General features: G+C 41.8%; 1 protein-coding gene across 1 annotated transcript in view; it reads right to left on the bottom strand.

Moving 5' to 3' along the window:
• RAB32 (RAB32, member RAS oncogene family) overlaps positions 1-20,141 on the bottom strand; it is a 54,293-nt gene extending 34,152 nt beyond the window's left edge. Inside the window, exon 1 of the mRNA XM_045012008.1 lies at positions 19,676-20,141. Coding sequence (XP_044867943.1) covers positions 19,676-19,898 — 223 coding nt within the window. The 5' untranslated portion in view covers positions 19,899-20,141. The remainder of the gene's footprint in view (positions 1-19,675) is intronic.
• Positions 20,142-20,602: the final 461 nt, after the last annotated feature.

The raw sequence follows: 20,602 nt of genomic DNA, 5'->3' as shown, positions 1-20,602 counted from the left end.
AAACTGAACTAAAGCAAGCAAAGCTTAGAGGTACAGAGATAGTGAAAGGAGGGATAATGTTATTTGTCTTTGCTTGGGCAGTAGTATTTAGAGACCTGAATTTTAGTGTTGCTAAGACGTCAACAGGGAGGTGAGTGACATACATAAGCAAAGTCAGTCATGGCATGTGGTTTGAACAGATTGAAGGAAATGGAAAAAGCATGGTGCCAATCTTACTGCTGAAGTTGAGAAGCTACACAACTGGGTGTAGTAGCATTAGCTGCATCAAGAGTAAGCTTTCCTATCTCATGCAGACAGATTCTCATATGAAATTTGAAAGATATGAACAAGAGCAGTGGTCCCCAACCTTTTTGTCTGGCGGGTGCCAGACGAAGGACCGTGGCGGCAGTGGAGCACCTGCCGAAATGCCGCCGAATTTCTGTGGCATTTCAGCGGTTATGCCTCAATGATGTCACTTGTAGGCGGCAAGTGATGTCATCGAGAGGTGTCGCCATCGAAACACCACAGAAATTCGGCGGGTGCTCCACCCCTTGCCAGGATGTGGGCGCTTTTAGATGCCCCCGAGTGCCATGGTGCCCGCGGGCACCGTGTTGGGGACCCCTGAACAAGAGCAACTGGCCGCAAACACCTAGGCTCTTCATGGTGGTGACTGAGCAAGGGTGCACTGGGAGGGCAAACAAAGAAAATTTGCTGAGGTACTCAGTTTTACTCACTAATAATTAAAAGGCATTTAGCATTTACCAAGAACAGGTTAAAGCAGCTGAATTATAAACTACTACAGCCCACAAAAGGGCACGAGGGGAACATAATGCTCTACAATGCCTTGGAAGATAGAAGGGGCTCAAAAGTTTGAGTCTGAGCTGCATATGAGCATAATTAGTTATGGTGCAAGTGAAGACAAGGCAGAATGTGGCATATCCATCTCCTAGCCTTCCGCTAAATCTTTATGGGAAATAAGGAAGTTTTGTTTTAACTATGTTCCACTTTAACTCTACCAGATTTGTGTAAGTATTAATGGGTTAAAAAACTTCAGACAAAAATCATTATGACTGAAAGTTAGTAGTAGATCAGTGATTCATTTTGAACCTGTCCAGCTGCTCAGTTTAACACCCAAAGGGATCTTTATTGTATTAGAATGAAGCCATTGAACAAGAAGTGGGTTAGTCAGAGCCATCATCAATATTTAAAGGGCATGCTTGAGAACCAACCGTAGTCCTTAAATTCCCTCTGAATTTAAAGTAGTTGCTACTGAGGAAAAAAGCTAGTAGTGTTACTACTGGGTGTTTCATGAAGAATGTCTTTCCATCCTTATGCTTAAGGAGGTGTGTTTTAATCATTTCTGTAAAGTCTGCGTACTAGCATTAACATTCTTTGTGCTGAACTGCCTGACAACTTAGTAGCTTGGCTGACTTCAAGAATACTAAAAGCTTTCCAAGACAGGACAGAGATGTTTATTCTTGGAAAGTCATCTAGCCTGTTGAGTAGCTTGAAGTTTCCTCTTACTTGCTGCCATTGCTCAAAGCATGTTTAGGATGTGGCATTCTTAGGGTTGAGAAAGCAGCCCAGACAGACAAATTGAGGGGTTAAACACACAGGAAGATCATCATCATAGAAGATTAGGGTTGGAAGAGACTTCAGGAGGTCATCTAGTCCAACCTCCTGCTCAAAGCAGGATCAACCGCAACTAAATCCCAGCCAGTGCTTTGTCAAGCCTGGCCTTAAAAACCTCCAAGAATGGAGATTTCACCACCTACCTAGCTAACCTATTCCTGTGCTTCACCACACTCTTAGGGAAATAGTTTTTTCCTAATATCCAATCTAGACCCCCCCACTGCAACTTGAGACCATTGCTCCTTGTTCTGTCATCTGCCACCACTGAGAACAGCCTAGCTCCATCCTCTTTAGAACCTGCCTTCAGGTAGTTGAAGGCTGCTATCAAATCCTCTCCCTCTCTTCTCTTCGGCAGACTAAATAAGCCCAGTTCCCTCAGCCTCTCCTCATAAGTCATGTGCTGCAAACCCCTAATAATTTGTTGCCCCTCCGCTGGACTCTCTCCAATTTGCCCACATCCTTTCTGTAGTGGGTGGCCCAAAACTGGACACAATACTTCAGATGTGGCCTCACCAATGCCAAATAGAGGGGAATAATCACTTCCCTTAATCAGATGGCAATGTTCCTACTAATGCAGCCCAATATGCCATTAGCCTTCTTAGCAACAAGGACACTCATATCCAGCTTCTCATCCACTAATTCCCAGGTCCTTTTCTGCAGAACTGCTGCGTAGTCAGTCTGTCCCCAGCCTGTAGCAGTACATGGGATACTTCTGTCCTAAGTGCAGGACTCTGCACTTGTCCTTGTTGAACCTCAGATTTCTTTTGGCCCAATCCTCCAATCTGTCTAGGTCACGCTGGACCCTATTCCTTCCAGCATATCTACCTTCCCCCATCTTAGTGTCATCTGCGAACTTGCTGATGGTGCAATCCATCCCATCATCCAGATTAATGAAGATGCTGACAAAACTGGCCCCAGGACTGACCCCTGGGGCATTCCGCTTGATACCAGCTGCCAACTAGAAAATCGAGCCGTTGATCACTACCCACTGAGCCCAACAATCCAACCAACTTTCTATCCACCTTACAGTCCATTCATCCAATCCACACTACTTTAACTTGCTAGCAAGAATACTGTGGGAGACCATATCAAAAGCTTTGCTAAAGGCAAGATATATCACATCCACCGCTTTCCCCATATCCACAGAGCCAGTTATCATAGAAGGCAATCAGGTTGGTCAGGCATGACTTGCCCATGGTGAATCCGTGTTGACTGTTCCTGATCACCTTCCTCTCCTCCAAGTGCTTCAAAATGGATTCCTTGATGACCTGCTCCATGATTTTTCCAGGGACTGAGATGAGGCACTGTATTTGCTTTTTTCCAATCGTCTGGGACCTCCCCCGATTGCCACTCCCCTCCACCCCTTTCAAACATACTGTGTCCTGTAAATGGAGATGGACAACCCTTTAATACTGCCTGTGCTTCACACCTGGGGGCACTCCACACAATACTGCTGTGCACAAGTGATTAGTCTCTCCACTGGCCCCCTGTGGTCAGTGATGCATCAAGGGCCTTGCTCACACTTCAGCATTCAAAAAGCCCCACCACTGGTCTGGCCCTAGTGCTGCTTGGTCAACACTAACAGTAGGAAGAATGAAGAGTACTTGTGGCACCTTAGAAACTAACATTTATTTGGGTATAAGCTTTTGTGGGCTAAAACCCACTTCATCAGATGCATGTAGTGGAAAATACAGTAGGAAGATATATAGATACACACACAAAGAGAACATGAAAAAATGGGTGTTGCCATACCAACTATAATGAGACTAATCAATTAAGGTGGGCTATTATCAGCAGGAGAAAAAATCTTTTTTAGTGATAATCAGGATGGCCCATTTCCAACAGTTGACAAGAAGTTGTGAGTAACATTAGGGGAAAAATTGGCATGGGGAAATAGTTTTTACTTTGTGTAATGACCCATCCACTCCCAGTCTTTATTCAAGCCTAATTTAATGGTATCCAGTTTGCAAATTAATTCCAATTCTGCAGTTTCTCATTGGAGCCTGTTTTTGAAGTTTTTTTGTGGGAGAATTGCAACTTTTCATTTTCATTTAAGAAATATTACTTCATCTGATCAGCAACTCTATTATGCAGCATAGTGGTTTAGGGTTAGCTATTCAGAAGTTGCTCAAAATGTTTTGAAAGCTAAAGGTCACCTTTTTATCCACTCTGTTTTCAGAATTTGAAATATGACCCAAAACATAGGATGGAGGTTACCCCATTTTACTGATGGGAATGGATTGCACCAGATACAGGTTAAGTGACTTTTCTAAGGCTGCACAGAAGAGCTGTGACAGGGCAAGGAATTGAACCCTTGTCTCTTGTATCCCAGTTCAGTGTTTTAGACAGAAGACCACATTTACCTTCCAAAGTTGTTCCATCCCATCACAGTGGTACTCTTGAGGCCAGACATCTTTATCCCCCTAGCCTACCTGCCTTCCCTTCATTTAGAGAGATTATGGGAATTCCTGATCTGATATGTTGATCGAGATTGTATTCCCTATATCCACCTGCCCCCCCAGCAACCTCTACCTCAATTTCCTATGTCAGGCAGTGTACCCATTCCAACAGACAGTGATGAGGCAGCTTACAGGGGGACACTGGGCTGGAAAGGGTATTTGCTTAAGATGGGGTAGGCAACCTATGGCACACATGCCAAAGGCGGCACACGAGCTGATTTTCAGTGGCACTCATGCTGCCCAGGTCCTGGCCATCAGTCCGGGGGGGGAGGCTCTGCATTTCAATTTAATTTTAAATGAAGCTTCTTAAACATTTGAAAAACCTTATTTAACTTACTTACAACAATAGTTTAGTTATATATCAAAGACTTCTAGAAAGATCTTCTAAAAACATTAAAAAGTATGACTGGCACACAAAACCTTAAATTAGAGTGAATAAATGAAGACTCGGCACACCACTTCTGAAAGGTTGCCGACCCCTGGCTTAAGAGATTCATGAACAAAACCACTTTCCCCAATAGTAGACTCTTCAGAGGTCCCAAAGAGACAGTCTACATTCATTTTGCCACCTCCCCCGCTGGCCCCGTCAGCTCAGAGAGACATCTCTGTCTTCCATAAGACAGTTATATGCTACTTGATTAAAAGATAGACACATCGCTTTGCGTTGGCACCACAAGACAGGCATTTTGGTTATACAAGAGCTGTTAGAGTCATGAGCATGACTAAAGGATTCTTTTATAGTAGAAATCTGCCAGTAGGCAGACTTTTCTAGTGTTGAAATGCTAACAGTTCACTTTAAATTGTATGTTTAAGCAAAAAACTTTAGACAAGAATTACATACCTGTGCATCATTTTTGCTATGTTTGTCCAGAATCTGAAACACAGAACTAGACCTTGTGTGACAAGTGTACGATCCAATCCCCAAAATATAGATGTGTAATACTACTGTGCAATGCTGCTGCAATAAAGAACATGACTAATAGTTACATAGCTGTTGGAATCATGTGACCTGAAGATTGTCAAATTCACTAGTTTTGCTATCTGTGACAAAGCAAAGTCAGCAATTCTTTGCCCTGGGAAAAAAAATTACAAGTTAAGCCTTGGCCTTGACAAGCTTCCAAGCAGAGATGCAGAATCCCCCTTCCTGCCCCCACCCTCCCAACTAGCCTCCACTGACAAAATTAACACTTTGCCTGTTTCCCCTCCCTCCATACAGTTTTTTTTTAAAAGCAGCTAACAGCGCAATGTGTACCTAACAGTGACACACCTCTGCACAAAGAATTCTGTATCATGGGTTAAAAAAAAGTTCTTCTCTGAAATGGTAAAACATGTCATGGTGCAAATTAATTTTTACCTAATGAACTGGAATTCTACTCCGTACCTTAAAAGAGGACATGTCCATTATTATGTAGAAAACTAGAGTAGTCTGATGTTCTAAAACAGTGTTCTCACCTGGACAATTCATTGGGTCTCTAGAAGGTATGTGTTTTTAAAGGCACCATAAAAACTAGAATGCATTTTTAAGAAGTCTGGTAGAATTCCTAGAGGGAAAAGTTAAAAAAATAAATAAAAAACACTAGAAAAGGCCAAACACCACAAATAATTTAGTGCCCATCTCTCCTCTGTATTCAGGAGAGAAATATCCTTTTCTACACAAATATTGTTTCTAAGCCCTGGTCTACACAAAAGAGCTAGGTTGATGTAAGGCAGCTTACATAGACCTAACTCTTAATGTCTACACTAAAATGTAGCCTGCACTGCTGTAACTCACCCTCTAGTCTGACTTAACTCCACCTCTGCATGAGGAATAGCACATAAGTCAATGTAGTTAGGTCAATGCACTGTAGACACTGTACTGCTTACATTGACTGCTGCTGCCTTTCAGAAGCCATCCCACAATGCCCCACACTGACAGTTAATGGTGCAAACCCTCCAGGTGAGGACACATACAGCTGACAAGGAGTGTAGTGTGGACATGCAAAAGCAGTTTAATTACTGCTGGGGCTGTTAGTCAATGTAAATTAGGTCAACTTAATTTTGTAGTGTAGACATGCCCTAAGCAAGCTCTTGATAGCTTGAAATCTACAACAACTTAAAGCCTAATCTTGCAGTCCTCACTGAATGGTGAGAAATCTGGTTGAGTTTTGACTCAGATTGCAGAATTGGACCACAGACCTCAAGAGCAATGGGAGAGACTGCAGGGAAGGCACGGTGTGGGGAAGAAAAAGAGCAACGGGTCCATCATACACTGCAGTTAAGGTCAGAGATGCACTCAGAAGGGTGACATTCCTTTTTGCTTGAGAACTCCAAAGCAACTTCAGTTTGATTGCTTAAGACCTAGAGAGCTTCTTTCTTCTCAAGTGTATCCAGGCAACCCTGCCTTTTGAGTAGGTATAGTTCAAGTTACTCTTTGATAAAGGGAAAGTTGTATGCCAAGAGCATAATTCCTTACTATTTGTGTGTCTAAGTCCTGCAAGAAGATTATTTCACCATACCAATAAGTCACACGCTGTAGAGATGCTACTACATTACTATAGTGTAAACATATAAATATTAGTGGCTGGGTTGCCCTGACATAACAGTAAACAATAAGTGATCAGACTGAAGTAGCACAGGTTGAATCTCTTTAGTCCAGCACCCTCGGGACCCGACTGGTGCAGAACCAGAGAATTTGCTGAATCACGGGAGGTCAGCATGTAGTGAGTGTGTCTCTATTTTTAACCTCCCCAAGGCGAATAAACAGAACACTTGCAATGCCACTAGCCAAGGGTTACCCGCTCTCTTCATAACAAAGTATTAGTGTTGTTACACAATTTTACTGTATTGGCACAAGGAAATAAGTAGATAAAGTATAAAAACATAAAATAAAATCATGCCGGACCATGGCTGTTGCTGGACCAGAGCAATCCAGACTAGAGAGGTTCAACCTGTACTTATTGTTTGGCAAGGATGAGGAATTACAGTTTGGCCAATGAGGGAATCAGAATCATAGGACTGTAGGGCCTTTGAGAGGTCATCTAGTCTAGTCCCCTGCATTCATGGCAGGGCTAAGTATTATCTAGACCATCCCTCACAGGTGTTTGTCTAACCTGCTCTTAAAAATCTCCAGTGAGACTCCCCATGTATTATAAGATCGGTTTCAAGTCTTGGGGCCTCTTAGGTTCATCTCTGCTAGTATATTCATAGATTGCAGTTGAGGCTGGAAAGGTCTTCCCTCCTTTGGCTTGCCAAGTAGTTGCATCCTTTCCTCCAGGCAGACTTTGCTAGTCATTCATGATTGTTATTTTATGGCTAGAGCACTGCAACATGTTTTTCCTTGAAGGCCAACCCCAAACCCCATAGTAAGGAATGCCGTTTCCTGCCTTTTGAGCAGCACAGGGCAGACCAGCAAAGCTTGTAACACCTGTACAGTATTTTTTATTTACATGGTGTTTTATAGAACTGTAAGAGAATGATCCTGCTCCGAAGTACATCCCACTTAAAGCACTAAAACAGTTCCAATTCATTCCCAGAGTTAATCTAGATCCCAGTTAACCTGACTGCAGTTTGAGTCTGTCTATATAGCAAAGTGGCTCTCAACCTTTCCAGACTACTGTATCCACCTTTCAGGAGTCTGAATTGTCTTGCGTACCCCCCAAGTTTTACCTCACTTAAAAACTACTTACAAAATCAGACAAATACAAAAATGTCACAGCACACTTATATATGGTAAATGAGAAAGTTTTTTATATTTACCGATTATAAATCAATTGGAATATAAATCTTGTACTTGCAAGTCAGTGTATAGTATATAGAGCAGTGTAAACAAGTCATTGTCTGTATGAAATTTTAGTTTATACTGACTTTGCAAGTCCTTTTTATGTAGCCTGTTGTAAAACCAGACAAGTATCTGGAGGAGTTGATGTACACTCTGGAAGACCTGTGTATCCCCAGGGGTACACATACCCTGGTTGAGAACCACTGATCACCCTATCAACTGCCTGTACCTCCCCTTCCCCCCCCCCCCCCACACTAATAGCTATCCTCACAGAAAAAAGTTCAGGGTTGTGCTATCTGAGATTGTGTGTCTGTGCTCCTGAATTTTTGTATATAACCCATAGGATCACCCAGATACCTTGTTGACAGATGCATAATCAAATGAATCCGTTAAAGGCATGCAACAACACCTTGAAGATGTGTAGCAAGGTTATAATATTTGCATAATTTGTTGTGTAATTGTATGGTGCAGTATCTGCAGCAAAGTCAATAACTGCATCTCAAACTTATACCAAGTTACATGGCAGTAACCTCTTATTCAGATGGTCTGGAAATGTGTGCTGATTACAGATTAAATCGCAATTAATTCCTTTGGATTAAAGGATTTTGACATGGATATTATTAAAATTTGGTGTAAAAGGACTGGTTTAGGAATAAAGAGCAAATGACGAGTGGATATAAAGTTTTGCCAACTGTGGGTGCTTGAAAAGTGCTACTTCTGTATTAGAGGCTATGACTTATCTTCTATGGTTTTAAGCACTAACACTTCATTTACTTGCTGAGGACCTTATTTGCACCACTCAAAGCCAAGATTAAACTGGTATGAAAATGACCCTCAAGCTAGAGGGCAGAGTATTCTCCCCAAAAAGAGAAATAATGCCCGCTGGCCAATTTTTGCCTAGTCCCAGAAAAACAAATCTTGATTGACTAAACCAAGGGACAGCTTGATACATGTGTGGTGGGATGCAATGTTCACAAGTGTTTCTCAATCCTCATATTTTTGCTAAATCACTATAATCTTTGAAGTTGACACTAGTCTTATTGTAAAAAGACCACAATAAAAAAAAAATGACGTGATGCAAGTCGACTATTATTTTGCTGTTGATATTTACTTTTACAGCAATCACCTCATCTGACAAGTTGGGAGGTAGTTAACCTGTATGCTCAGGTCACAACTAGAGATACGCACAGGTCACTGAAAGTCAGTTAAAAAAATTGCACAGTACTTACTACAGAAAGTGGCTCCATATGAACTAGCATGAAAGCCCTTCCTCTGGGCCAATGACAGTGGTTCAGTTCAACAATCTGCTCAAGAAACAGTTTCTGGTTACAGGGTTATGAAAAGCTGAACTCTGCCACTTTTATCCAGTGATCAGACAACCCATCCAACTTGATTATTCAAATTTAGACTGACAGCATATTGCTATATTTCTACTGAAAGAAACAGATTTCAATATAGCATACAGAGTTGACTAGGAGTTGCCCACCCCCCTTCCATTCGGATAGGAGAGGAAGAAATGGATCATCTATTGATGAAGTTGGGAGTTTTGTTTAACATGTTTTCCACTATATTCTGCACATCTCCAACAACAATGCCAGGCAAGAAGCTTTCAATTTTACTCATATGTAGGGCCCTACCAAATTCACGGAAATGAAAAACATCACAGACTGAAATCTGTATAATATAGGACAGAAGAACAAGAGACCAGATTTCACAAGGGAGACCAATGTTTATCAAATTGGGGGTCCTGACCCAAAAGGGAGTTTCCGAGGGGGAGGGGGGCACGAGGGAGAGGATGTTGCAGTATTGCCACCCTTACTTCTGTGCTGCCTTCAGAGCTGAGTGGCCAGAGAGCGACGGCTGTTGGGCAGGTGTCCAGCTTTGAAGGCAGCGCCCAACTAGCAGCAGCAGAGAAGTAAGGGTGGTAATACCCACAACCCCCTACAGAAACCTTGCAACCTCCTGCACAACTGCCTTTTGGGTCAGAACCCCTACAATTACAACACTGACATTTCAGATTTAAATAGCTGAAATTATGAAATTTATGATTTTTGAAATCCTATGACCGTGAAATTGACCACAATGGACCAGAAATTTGGGCCCTATTCATATGCTGCAGAGATTGGAAGCACAACTTTGCTCTGCCTAGGATGACTAGATAACTGTGAAAAAACAGGACAGGGGTGGGGGGGAGGGTAATAGGCACCTATATAAGAAAGTCCCAAAAAACAGAACTGTCCCTTTAAAAACAGGACATCTGGTCACCCTAGCTCTGCCTAACTTGCATAACAAGTTCACACCCTATGTCAATATTATTCAACAACCCCAAAATAAAGGAAAATAGTTTTGTTTATAAAGAGTTACACTGGATTACAGCTCAGTGAAATTCAAACAGGGACATTGGAAATATTGACAAATATTCACTAAAAAGCAAGAAACCTAAAGCTCAATAGCTATTCTTCAGTCAAAAGACCCTCACCCCCAACTGGCTGCTGAAATATACTAAGCATTCAAGGCTTTCTGCAATGCCCTGCATCACATTTCTTGGGTGGGTACTTTTCCTTAAAGCCCTGCTGTCATCTTCTCTATTCACTTTAGAGATAGATGCATAAAGTGAGCCTTCCAAATCCACATGCAAACTCCCCACTCCCATGAGAAAACACTTGAAAAATAAATTCCATATCATGTAGTAATCTGTTTATGCTGGCTGGTGCAACCTTAGTTTGGCTGCTCTCTCCGAATACAGAAACTTTAATTTGTTAAAACAAGAATTGTTACTTCATGCAATAAATGTCGCACTTGGTAGCTACCGCACAGAGTTGTGAGCAGCCAGAGCTTCATGGAATTTAGGGGATTCGTGCCTGTGCTTTTATGACTAAGAGCAAGAGATTCAGAATACCTCAGCTGTAAGCCACTTCCTTCTTACATTGCCATGCCACATGCAGACACAAAATTAATACATTTCTTTGTAAAAGGTTAGTATAAAGATATCTGAAAGAAAGAAGCCATTCACTCCAAAAGATCAGCTACAATTCAAAGGGGTTGATTTAAGAGCTCTGTAAGAGCAAGGTTTTTACTACAGCTATTTTGTATAGCTTCTTTCATGCATGCTACCTCCCAAAGTAAAGTACTTATACGATTTTAGAAGAGTCCACTAAGTATGTGTCTCCAACATGGGATCAGTCTTTACTCTCTAATTCCTTATCACTTACTCACTGGGTTGGCAGAACCTGGCCTACACATTACATTCAACCCTTGGAAGTGCCATGTGATAGAGGAGTATTGGTGACAAACAACGTTCATTCTTTTTCTACTTGAACAGCACTTGGGTCACGCATGAAGGGGTGGGATGGGGTGAAAGAGAAAAGGCAAGGTGGACATGAACAGAAGAAAAACAGACATTTGTGGTCTGGAAATTGTAGTTTCTGGAGGCCAAACCAACATATACCATGAAGATGCCCTTTCTAGGGAGATGCAGGGAAAGAAACTGAGCAGTTTAAAGAGAATAAAATCATTGTACACAGAACTTGACCTAACTGAACTGTATCCCTGTAAAAACACATTTCAAGTTGCATCTATTCATACCCTAATAGGCCACTAAAGGTTTATTTCATCAAATCTGAGATTAAGTCTTCACCAAGCTTTGCAGACATAAAATAGTTAACAAAATAGTTAATATTTATTCTAGAATTCCGCTAATATTCTCATATAGAAGGGATTTGATCCACAAGTACCAACAGGACAGAACTTAAAATTTGACATTTGCAAATTCACTGGCAGTTCTGTACATCAGTAGTATGCTTCAAGCCCTTACTTTGTCATCTTTGGGGGGGTAATATGTAATACTTCCATCATGAGCTGTCATTTTGGCAGCCAGTAAATCAGCCCCAACTTAATGTCCCTTTAAGCTAGTTTTATCTAGGAGTTTAAATTAAGCTTTTAGAGGAGAAGGTTGAGATTTATAAACTTAACAAAAGCAATTCTTGGCCAGTTAGCTTCAGTATAATTGTGCCTGATGCCAACTAGTAAAACGGGGTGGGGTGGGGGAAACCACAGTCTGTTCTCTGTAAAGCACTATTTAAGTTTCATTATATTGTAATTAAATTCTTCCCTTTTATAGTACAACTTTAATATGCTTGGCTTTTACACTTAGTATTGCAAATGGATGTCTCACTAATTGAAAAAACTATTGTGGAATCCTTGTTGCAGCCTTATTTTAGGAATAGTTTCAAACATCCAGAGCAACACTTTGATTGGACAGTTTCATTACATACACACAGCACACCTTGCAACTTCAGAATGTGTTGTGGGCCTCTAGAATCACCTATCCCACAGTGCCTAAAAGCCTCTGCATTGAATAACGACTGTTTCCCAGCATGAAGCAATGCATTGTGAAACAAAGTTAAGAGGATCTGCAGGGTGTACTAGTGAAGCAGTACTGTTTGTGGCTTCCTAATCATATTATGAAATTCCCATTCTAAAACACACAGGTTTAACTGGACATTAGTTGAAGATCTCATCCTAGATGTATTGTGCCATGGCAACAAGATTCTGCAAATGGTTCTTAAAGGCCAGCTAGGAAAATTGCTTTTGGTGTGCATTGCAATATTGTTCACAAGAGCTCAAATCATTCCAACCTACATTTTTCTGCAGTGCCTGTTTACCTAGGCTAGTTACTGGCTGAAGATAAATCTATTTGTTAATTGAAACAAAGAAAACTGAACAGTCCTACCTTGCATAATCAGTGTGACTAATACACAGGATACCTGATTATTTTTAAGCTATGCTGCCTGCCATATATATATAAAATTTGTTCTATGGGATGGGGGGGGGATTTCTCCTTCACACCAAATTACTTAAATTTAAAGTGAGAACAGGGTTTTGTTTTGGTTTAAGTTTTATATCCTTGAATTTTGTAGGATCACAATGCATTTGTTTAGAGCACATGGTATTACAAGCAGGGTAGCTCAAATATAGTAAAGAATTGTGGCATCTTACAATTCTTCATTAAAACTACAGAACTCTATGGCAAGATATTTAAGTCCCTTTGTTTACTGATTGTTTATAATTTGACTGTACTTGGCATGCTAGTAATCGTTCTCAGAAGAGATTACTTAGTATTTTCAGAGTTGTAAATTACCTCCAGATATGAGGGCTTTTTAGAACTGTACTAAATTTAGATTTAGATTATGAAAAAATTACCAAAATGCAACATGTCTCATTCTATTAGTTCTCAGAACGTTAAAGCATGCTTTCCAGAGTCTAAATTAACTGAAGCAAGCTATTTTTCTTTGTATCTCAAAGACATTCCCAGTGGAAAAATAGGGAAACATGTTAGTACACAGTTGAGTTGCTGCACCACATATCTCCAAGGGCAATCATTCACAACACAGGTGAATTACAGATTTTCAAGTCAACCATGATCATTTTCTGAAGTGATGAAATTCTTAGTGCACAAAATGCAGCATTTGAGGCTTGCTTTTGAATGCAGACATCTCTAAGAAGGTACACTGCACAAGATACCATAATAACTGAAGAAAAGCATTGTGTAATAAGCTAAATGGTGCATGCTTGGGAGTTTTAATTATGAACGTATTACAAATAAGAATCAAACCAGTTAAACTGAAAAACTTTTTTTTTTTTTTAAACACAAGTGAAAGGCTTAATGTGACTAAGGCTTGTCTACACATGCAGCTGCACCACTGCAGGGAGTCTGGTGAAGATGCTCCTTGCCAACAGGAGAGAGCTCTCCAGTCAGCATAATAAAACCGCCTCCGTGAGAGGCAGTGATAGCTATATGGGTGGGAGAAGCTCTCATACAGATATAGCACTGTCCACTCTGGCACTTATGTCGGTGTAACTTAGGTCACTCAGGGGGGTGACCCCTGAGCAACATAACTTATGCTGACATATGCTATAGTCTAGAAATAGCCTAAATTAGATATATTCTTTACATACAGCTTAGAGACAATAGGCCTTTTATGTAGGAACCTGTGTTTAATTCACTATCAAGAGTTTTTATGCTCTACTGCAATAAAACCCAACAGCCTAAAGAAACAGCAAGCCAAACCAGTTGCTGAGAGTGAACTCATTAACTCTCAAGCAATCTACTGCACCAGATGAGAGGGATCTGTTCTCAACAACAAAACTGAGAAGGGAGTAGCAAATACAAGGTTTGTGCTCTCCCTTAGAGACTGCCCCCCAGTCACCCCCCCCCAAAATTGGGACTTTCATTCTATCTTCCAACACATAGAAAGATAGGAAACCACCCCCCAACTGAATTTACTGTAGTATTTCCTCCCCCACCCCACATTCCACTGTGAATCTGGGTCAGGGATAGTCTGTCTCTCCTGCACCTCCTTCCCTGGCTCCCACGGGCCCAGGGAAGTTAATGGGAGTTAGACCCCAGCTTACAGTGCCTCTGTAAATCTATCCACTCCGCTTTATGCGCAGCTCTTCCACTAAGTCATGGATTTTGAGCAAGTTACTTCACCTTTGTCAGTTTCCTGCACCTTCTAAATTGGGATATATTCCCCTAACTCATAGCTAGGTGCTTTGAGATCTCCAGATGAAAAGCTATAGCAGTTCAGAGTTCTTACTGCCTGCAAGTCTTGGAGTTAGTGGGGTTATGAGCAAAACTGAGCACGTTAGAACTCAAGTAGTGTGCAAGAATATAAAATCCTTACATCATGCATTTCCAGCTCTTTTATTTGTTGTTTAATTGTTTCATGCAATTTTAGATAAGCATCCTAGTGATCTAAAAAATGTAGAGATATTCTTCCTTACCATGATGAAAGCCCTAAAAAGGGGGGGGGGGGGATTTTCTGCCAAAAATACTAAAGTAATTTAATTGTTGAAGCTTTAATAGCACTCTTACTTCAATCTGGCACCGACATAGAATAGAGCAAAATCAATTCCTCTCCAAGCCCATTCCACTTCTTTCACCCTAGAGCTCTGATGTGAATACAAACATACAAACTAATAATACCAGCACGATTAGGTCATTTGCATTAACTGTTATAAAGAAAGGAATAACTAGATTTATTTTCTCCCATTTTATAGAACTGCAGACCTCCATCACCATGGTGATATCTAGGCAGAGAGCAAGATAGGGTGTTTATTTATTTTTAAGTCTTTATATGTCTTATTAAAGTTTGCTCCTGCAGGGATTTTTAAATAGAGAAACTGATTTCTAGATAAAGCCACATTTGCAGCACACCCTTCTACCTCTCGGTTCAAATAGTATATAAGGTATGTTACCCAAGAAGGGATCCCTCACTTTGTATTGAAATTTAGACTTGGAAGAAATCTTTAACTATAATTAAGCAGCCTTTTCTTCTGCAGTGTGAAAGCACACCAGAATGAGTCATCACTTCTGTATTTTTACCTACTGTTTCCTCCCTCGTTTCACAGGAGTTCAACTAAACTGGTTCCAATATCTTTTCTGGAAGGTATATCAGGTACCAAGTGAGGCAAAGGCATTATAGCATTCTACTAATACATGATGGCTAAAATTAAGTCTCTTCTAAATGTCACTCTAGACTTATTTTATGAATTTTGTTTCCTGTATCAGCATGCAACTAATTATTGCTCAGCTCTTCCTTAAAGTTACAGTGACAGGACCATCTGATTTCCCACCCCTGCCATGACTAAGACTACTGAGCCTCAAAAAAAAAAAAAAAGACTGCAGACTATCCTATTTTAAATTCAGTACACAGGCATGTATGCAAGAGATTCTGGTGCTTTAGTATATCACATCACCCAATTACCACTCCCCTAAACTATCTTATGTTACCTTTACCCCTACAACAAGTCATCCCAGCACTCCTACAATCTCTATCCTAGGGAATTCCAAGGGGGAAAAAAAAAAATCCTACCAGGACATGTGAACCCCTGCCAAATCAGTTCAGCAACTCACTGCATTGAAAGAGAAGGTGTCACTTAAAGGTCTAGCCTCTCTCAGGACCAGAACTAAATTCTGTGGACATTCCACTACCTCACCAGTCATTATCCAGTGACAATGCAATCAGAACCCATAATGGACTAGAACAATTAAAGAGGTGCCCCCATAATGGTAATAGTAATGCATTATATGAACCCCCACTTTAGTCTCTTTCACTTAACTCCAGGAGGAAAGCCTCTTTCTTCCATGAGGTATGCTAGAGAGTCTAGCTAGAGTCCTTCACAGCACTTTTTCTGTTAATCCTATTGAGCTTTGGGACCTAAGGATAAGCTTGTGTTCAGAAGAGTTTAACACATTTGTATTAGTTTAGAGTTCCCAGTTACTTAAATGTTTGTGTAACCTTAGTTTTTTAAAACTTAGTTTTTAGTTGTTTAAAAAAAAAAGATTACACTTGACTCTTGAAACAGTATTCACCACTGTGAGCTTTTTAACCCATGTCTAAAGTTTTTAGCCTGCATCCACATTCAGCCCCAATTATTTACATCCAGCTGTGCAGGGCTTGAAGATAGCTAATAGGTGGTGCTAGAGGGAATGACCATCACATGTTCACAGATAGTGTCACAACCTTTAGTACAGTGACAGGCTTTATTAAGAGAACCCAAGTTATTTATAAGTAAGTTTGTTACTAAAATTATTCCAGCTTCTCACATTCCATTTGAATCTGCTAATGGCCCCAGTTACATGTTCAGGCCAAACAGATTTATTGCTAAATACTGGATGTTTGTAAAACAAATTCCAGCATAAACTTATTAACACAGTGTTAACTGTCATTCTAAAGCCACATAGCCAGCTACTAGCAATAAGCTTGCAAATACTAGCTGAAAGGATTTTTGAATGTTACTGCAGTGCTTAAATGAGGTGTAAAGGGGGCCTATGGGAGTCAATTTGTGCAGCTTTTCTGGCCAGCTCGAAGTGCTTGAGTAAACTGGTTTCAGCAGAATGGAGTCCAGGAACAAGCACAAGCTTAATTTATACCTTCCATAAAAGAGCTGGCACCTCTGGTGATGGGGCAACACAAGACAGGTTAAAAGGCACTAAAACATGGGACCCATCTGATAATGAAAAACACCAATTACATATTTATCTTCATAATGAAAAAGATGAGGCTGAATTGTGGCAGCTGGTGAGAGAAGATGGCGGTGACATACTCACACGAGATTATTATTCCCTCTCCCTTTTAAAAAAAATATATTACAGGAATTCATGTTATGAATGATAGCAACATTTTATTCTTTAATCCATTGGTGGTAACAGTACAAGCTCTCACACCATTTTTTCAGTCTACCTTAGCCCACCCTTGGAATACACATTGCTAAAGATGGAAGGCCACTGCCCAATCACCTGCAAAAGTTAGTAGCAAGACAGCTGATCATAATGAAAGTTCCCTGATCAACTCTCTAGACAAAGTCCAAAACACAAGGGCATCAAGTTCTTTGCCAATATATCCACTCTCCATGGCCATTCAGCCTGTGGCCTCTACCAGCATAATATTAATTGTTACACTGATATCAGTCCAATACGATTGGCACCACCAACTTATTTCACAGCTAAGTGGGAAACTTTTAGTCACTATTGACCTAAGCTGGATAAAACCTGACATAGCATGAAGAGGCTCCATATTTATTAATAAGCTAGAAAGACTGGGTGGCATAAGAGATTAAGATCCAAGAAATGGCTTTGTTATGTTTCGCCATTTTAAGATAACAAAGACATTTAAGAGTAACATTTTCAAGAATGCCCACATGATTTAGAAGCATACAGGCCACTGAAAGGCAGGTAGGCCTTTGAAAGTGTTACCCTGGGTGATTTATTCTAAGTGAACAAGAGCTGGTACTTGACACTCGGGATGGTGTAGGAAACTATTCCAGATTCTCATATTCTACATGTATGTATATTTGTTACAATTCATTTTTTTAAATTCTGCTTAATCACTTATGTTTAGTATTCACTTTTATAGTTAGACTACAAAATCCTTAATATTCCAAGAGTCCATACAGCAACTTCAATAGTTTCTTCTCCATAAATATTTGATATAAGTCAGAACAATTCTACTGAATCCAAAATGAGTGTGATCAGCAGTGAGAGCTCAGTTACAGAAGTCAGGCATTCATATGCAGTGCTAAAAAATCCTGCACAAGGAAAGCTGGAGGGGGTAGTCTTTATAACTTTCATTTCTATGTTTGTGCATTAAGAATGTCACATTTCCATCAAGAGTTAGTGGCAGAAAGGCAATAAACTTCACAACTTCAGCCCTTTTGAGTTTGATACATTTTCTACAGTAATACCTTAAACGTCTCTATGGTGTAACTACTCTCCAAAAACACCATTTAGGATAATTCATACCACTCTATAGGGTAATAGCTTCAAAGAGGTATATGAAAACACTTTCTACATATTGCATTAACATCTAGGATTTTGTGGTTTGGAGAATCCACATTCTGTTTTTAAGGTCAATCTAAACTGTACTGAAATTGTGACTGGTAGTGATGTTGTTTGCTACATAGGTAGACTACTATGCACTATATTGTTTGTGCTTTGCTGACTTATGCTGGAATAAGACTGCAGATACTGTTCTTTTGGGCCCACAAAGTTCAGTGGGAAAAAGTCATGAGGTTATCCCAGTAAGCAGGATGTTAAAAGCCATCCTTCATATGGAAAGCACATAATACTGAGCATGTCTAATTTCTTACATCTAGAAAGACAGACACTTGAAAGAAGGTGATGAGAAAGGGCAAAGAAAACAGGTGTGTGGCTGGACACTAAGGGCTAGATATAAACTAAGTGAAAAAAGAAATGTCAGGTTAAAGATGTGTCTGCATCTTTAATCCATCTCGTAGTGTAAACACAGCAGAGGAAAGTGTGATTTTATACACTGTGGGCTGTTTAATGCCTCAGCATAAAGTGAGTTGACAGAGTGACAGACTTTGGGTTAATTCTCTAACCCAGATGTGCCCCAAGTGCAGCATGAGGTTTGACTCATACAACATTCCTTTCCTCTGTATGTAATTGCAGGCTGTGAACAAGGTTTGTCAGCAGCAGGCTTTTATTGCTGGAGAACAAGAAAAAAAAATCCTATGCATTTTTCCAGATATACAAGTGAGTATTACCAGACATTTTGTTTTTGCATTGTCCAAGGAGTTGCAAGAAGACTGACCTTAGCCCTTCAGTTAACAAAGCAGACCTGAATCCTGCAGTCTAGAGATGCTTCCTCCAAACTTGAGCTTCATTACATGCTTGAGTTACTTTAAGTCCACTGGGGTTCTATGTACCAGCACTAACTTGGAATAGGCTACATTTATTTTAAAGCTATTTTAGATTGATGGCCATGAGTATGGCAAGATTGAATGAGCTTCACAGTTACCATGCTACTGAAATTCTGGAATAAATCAGAACATAAACTGTTGTATGTTCCCCTAAATCAGGTGGCTAGCAGGACTACCGCTGTCTTTTGAAGTCAGCTGTTAAGCCCTTAAGTGACTGTGGCCAAACCAAAAGCATGGAGACACATTAGCTGTGTCCCAATTACAATGAATGAATGGAATAGTAGCCTGGCAGGATACAAAGCCCTCTTTCTCGCGTCTTCAAAAAGCTGTTAAAAGCTTTGTTATTGTTCTGAGCCCAGAGGAAAAATGGAAGTCCAGCATGGCCAGGGCAAGAAAGCAGAGTGAAGATGTAGAAGACTATAAAGCCGGAGTAGAGCAAGTAAGTTTTTCTCTATTAAGGTTGAGACAAGCATGATCTCACCACAGAGGTGCCCCGAGAAGACAGGCTTAGCTGCCTTGTGCAAACCAGAAAGCAACAGCGCCTGAAGGGGCCCAGGAGAGCTCGGGGAGCGACTAAACGTGCTCACTCTTCAAGTCCGTGCAGCTTCCCTCGTGCTCTTACCTGCGATGTCCCAGAGCTGCAGCCTCACCAGGGTCTTGCTGTCCCAGTGGATGACTTTGAGGGCAAAGTCCACCCCGATGGTGGCCCGGTAGTGCTGCGAGAAGAGCTGGTGCACGTACCGCTTGATGATGCTGGTTTTGCCCACGCCCAGCTCCCCGATCACTAGCACCTTGAAGAGATGCTCCCGGCACTCGGGCACCCTGGCGCCTTCGCCCCCAGCCATTCTCACCGCCTCCCCCGTGCCCAGCAGAGCCCGCCGCGAACTGCTGCTCCCCGGGGAGCTGCCAGCCGCAGCCCTCGGCAACGCGGAGCCCTGGGGAAGGGAGCCGGGACGCTGGGCCCTGCCGGCGCGCGGGCGGGCAGCTTGTTGCAAACTTTCTCCTTGCCCAGCTACTTTCTACCGCGGGGAACTTTCTGCCCCGCCCCGGCCCGGCACAGAAACGCAACCACCTGACTGGAGTCACAGGACGCGGAAGCCCGGCGCGTTATAAAACCCCGGGGGCGGGAGGGAGGGAGGAGAGGCGTGAGGGGCGGGAGGAGGAGCCCCGGCCCGGCCCGGCCCCGCCCCTCCCTACCCACTCCCGGGCCGGAGGCAGGAGCCGCAGTGGTGCCTGGCTCTGCCCCTGCCCCTGCGCGCTGCGCCGGCCGCGTGGTGTCCCAGGCGCTTGGGCGAGCTTAGCCACGTGCTGCCTGCACGGGGGGGGATCCGGGCTGCCCCCAGCGCTGCCCGAGGCGGTGGAGGGCTGTGAGGAAGGGGCTGCTGGAGGAGAAAGGGGGGCTGGGCTGCAGGAATAGAGGGAGCAGGGAATGCAGGGCTGCTGACAGCAGGTTCGGCCCCCGGTGAAAAAAAAATTTGAGGCCCCCCAGCAAGGGCAGACCAGCTAAATAGAGCTGACAAAGCCAGGCCCCAGGCCCCCTTCTGGACCG

This window comes from Mauremys mutica, chromosome 3 (assembly GCF_020497125.1).
Source record: "Mauremys mutica isolate MM-2020 ecotype Southern chromosome 3, ASM2049712v1, whole genome shotgun sequence".
NCBI lineage: Eukaryota > Metazoa > Chordata > Testudines > Geoemydidae > Mauremys > Mauremys mutica.
Note: the sequence above shows the minus strand (reverse complement) of the source record. Positions and strands in the feature narration are given on the sequence as shown.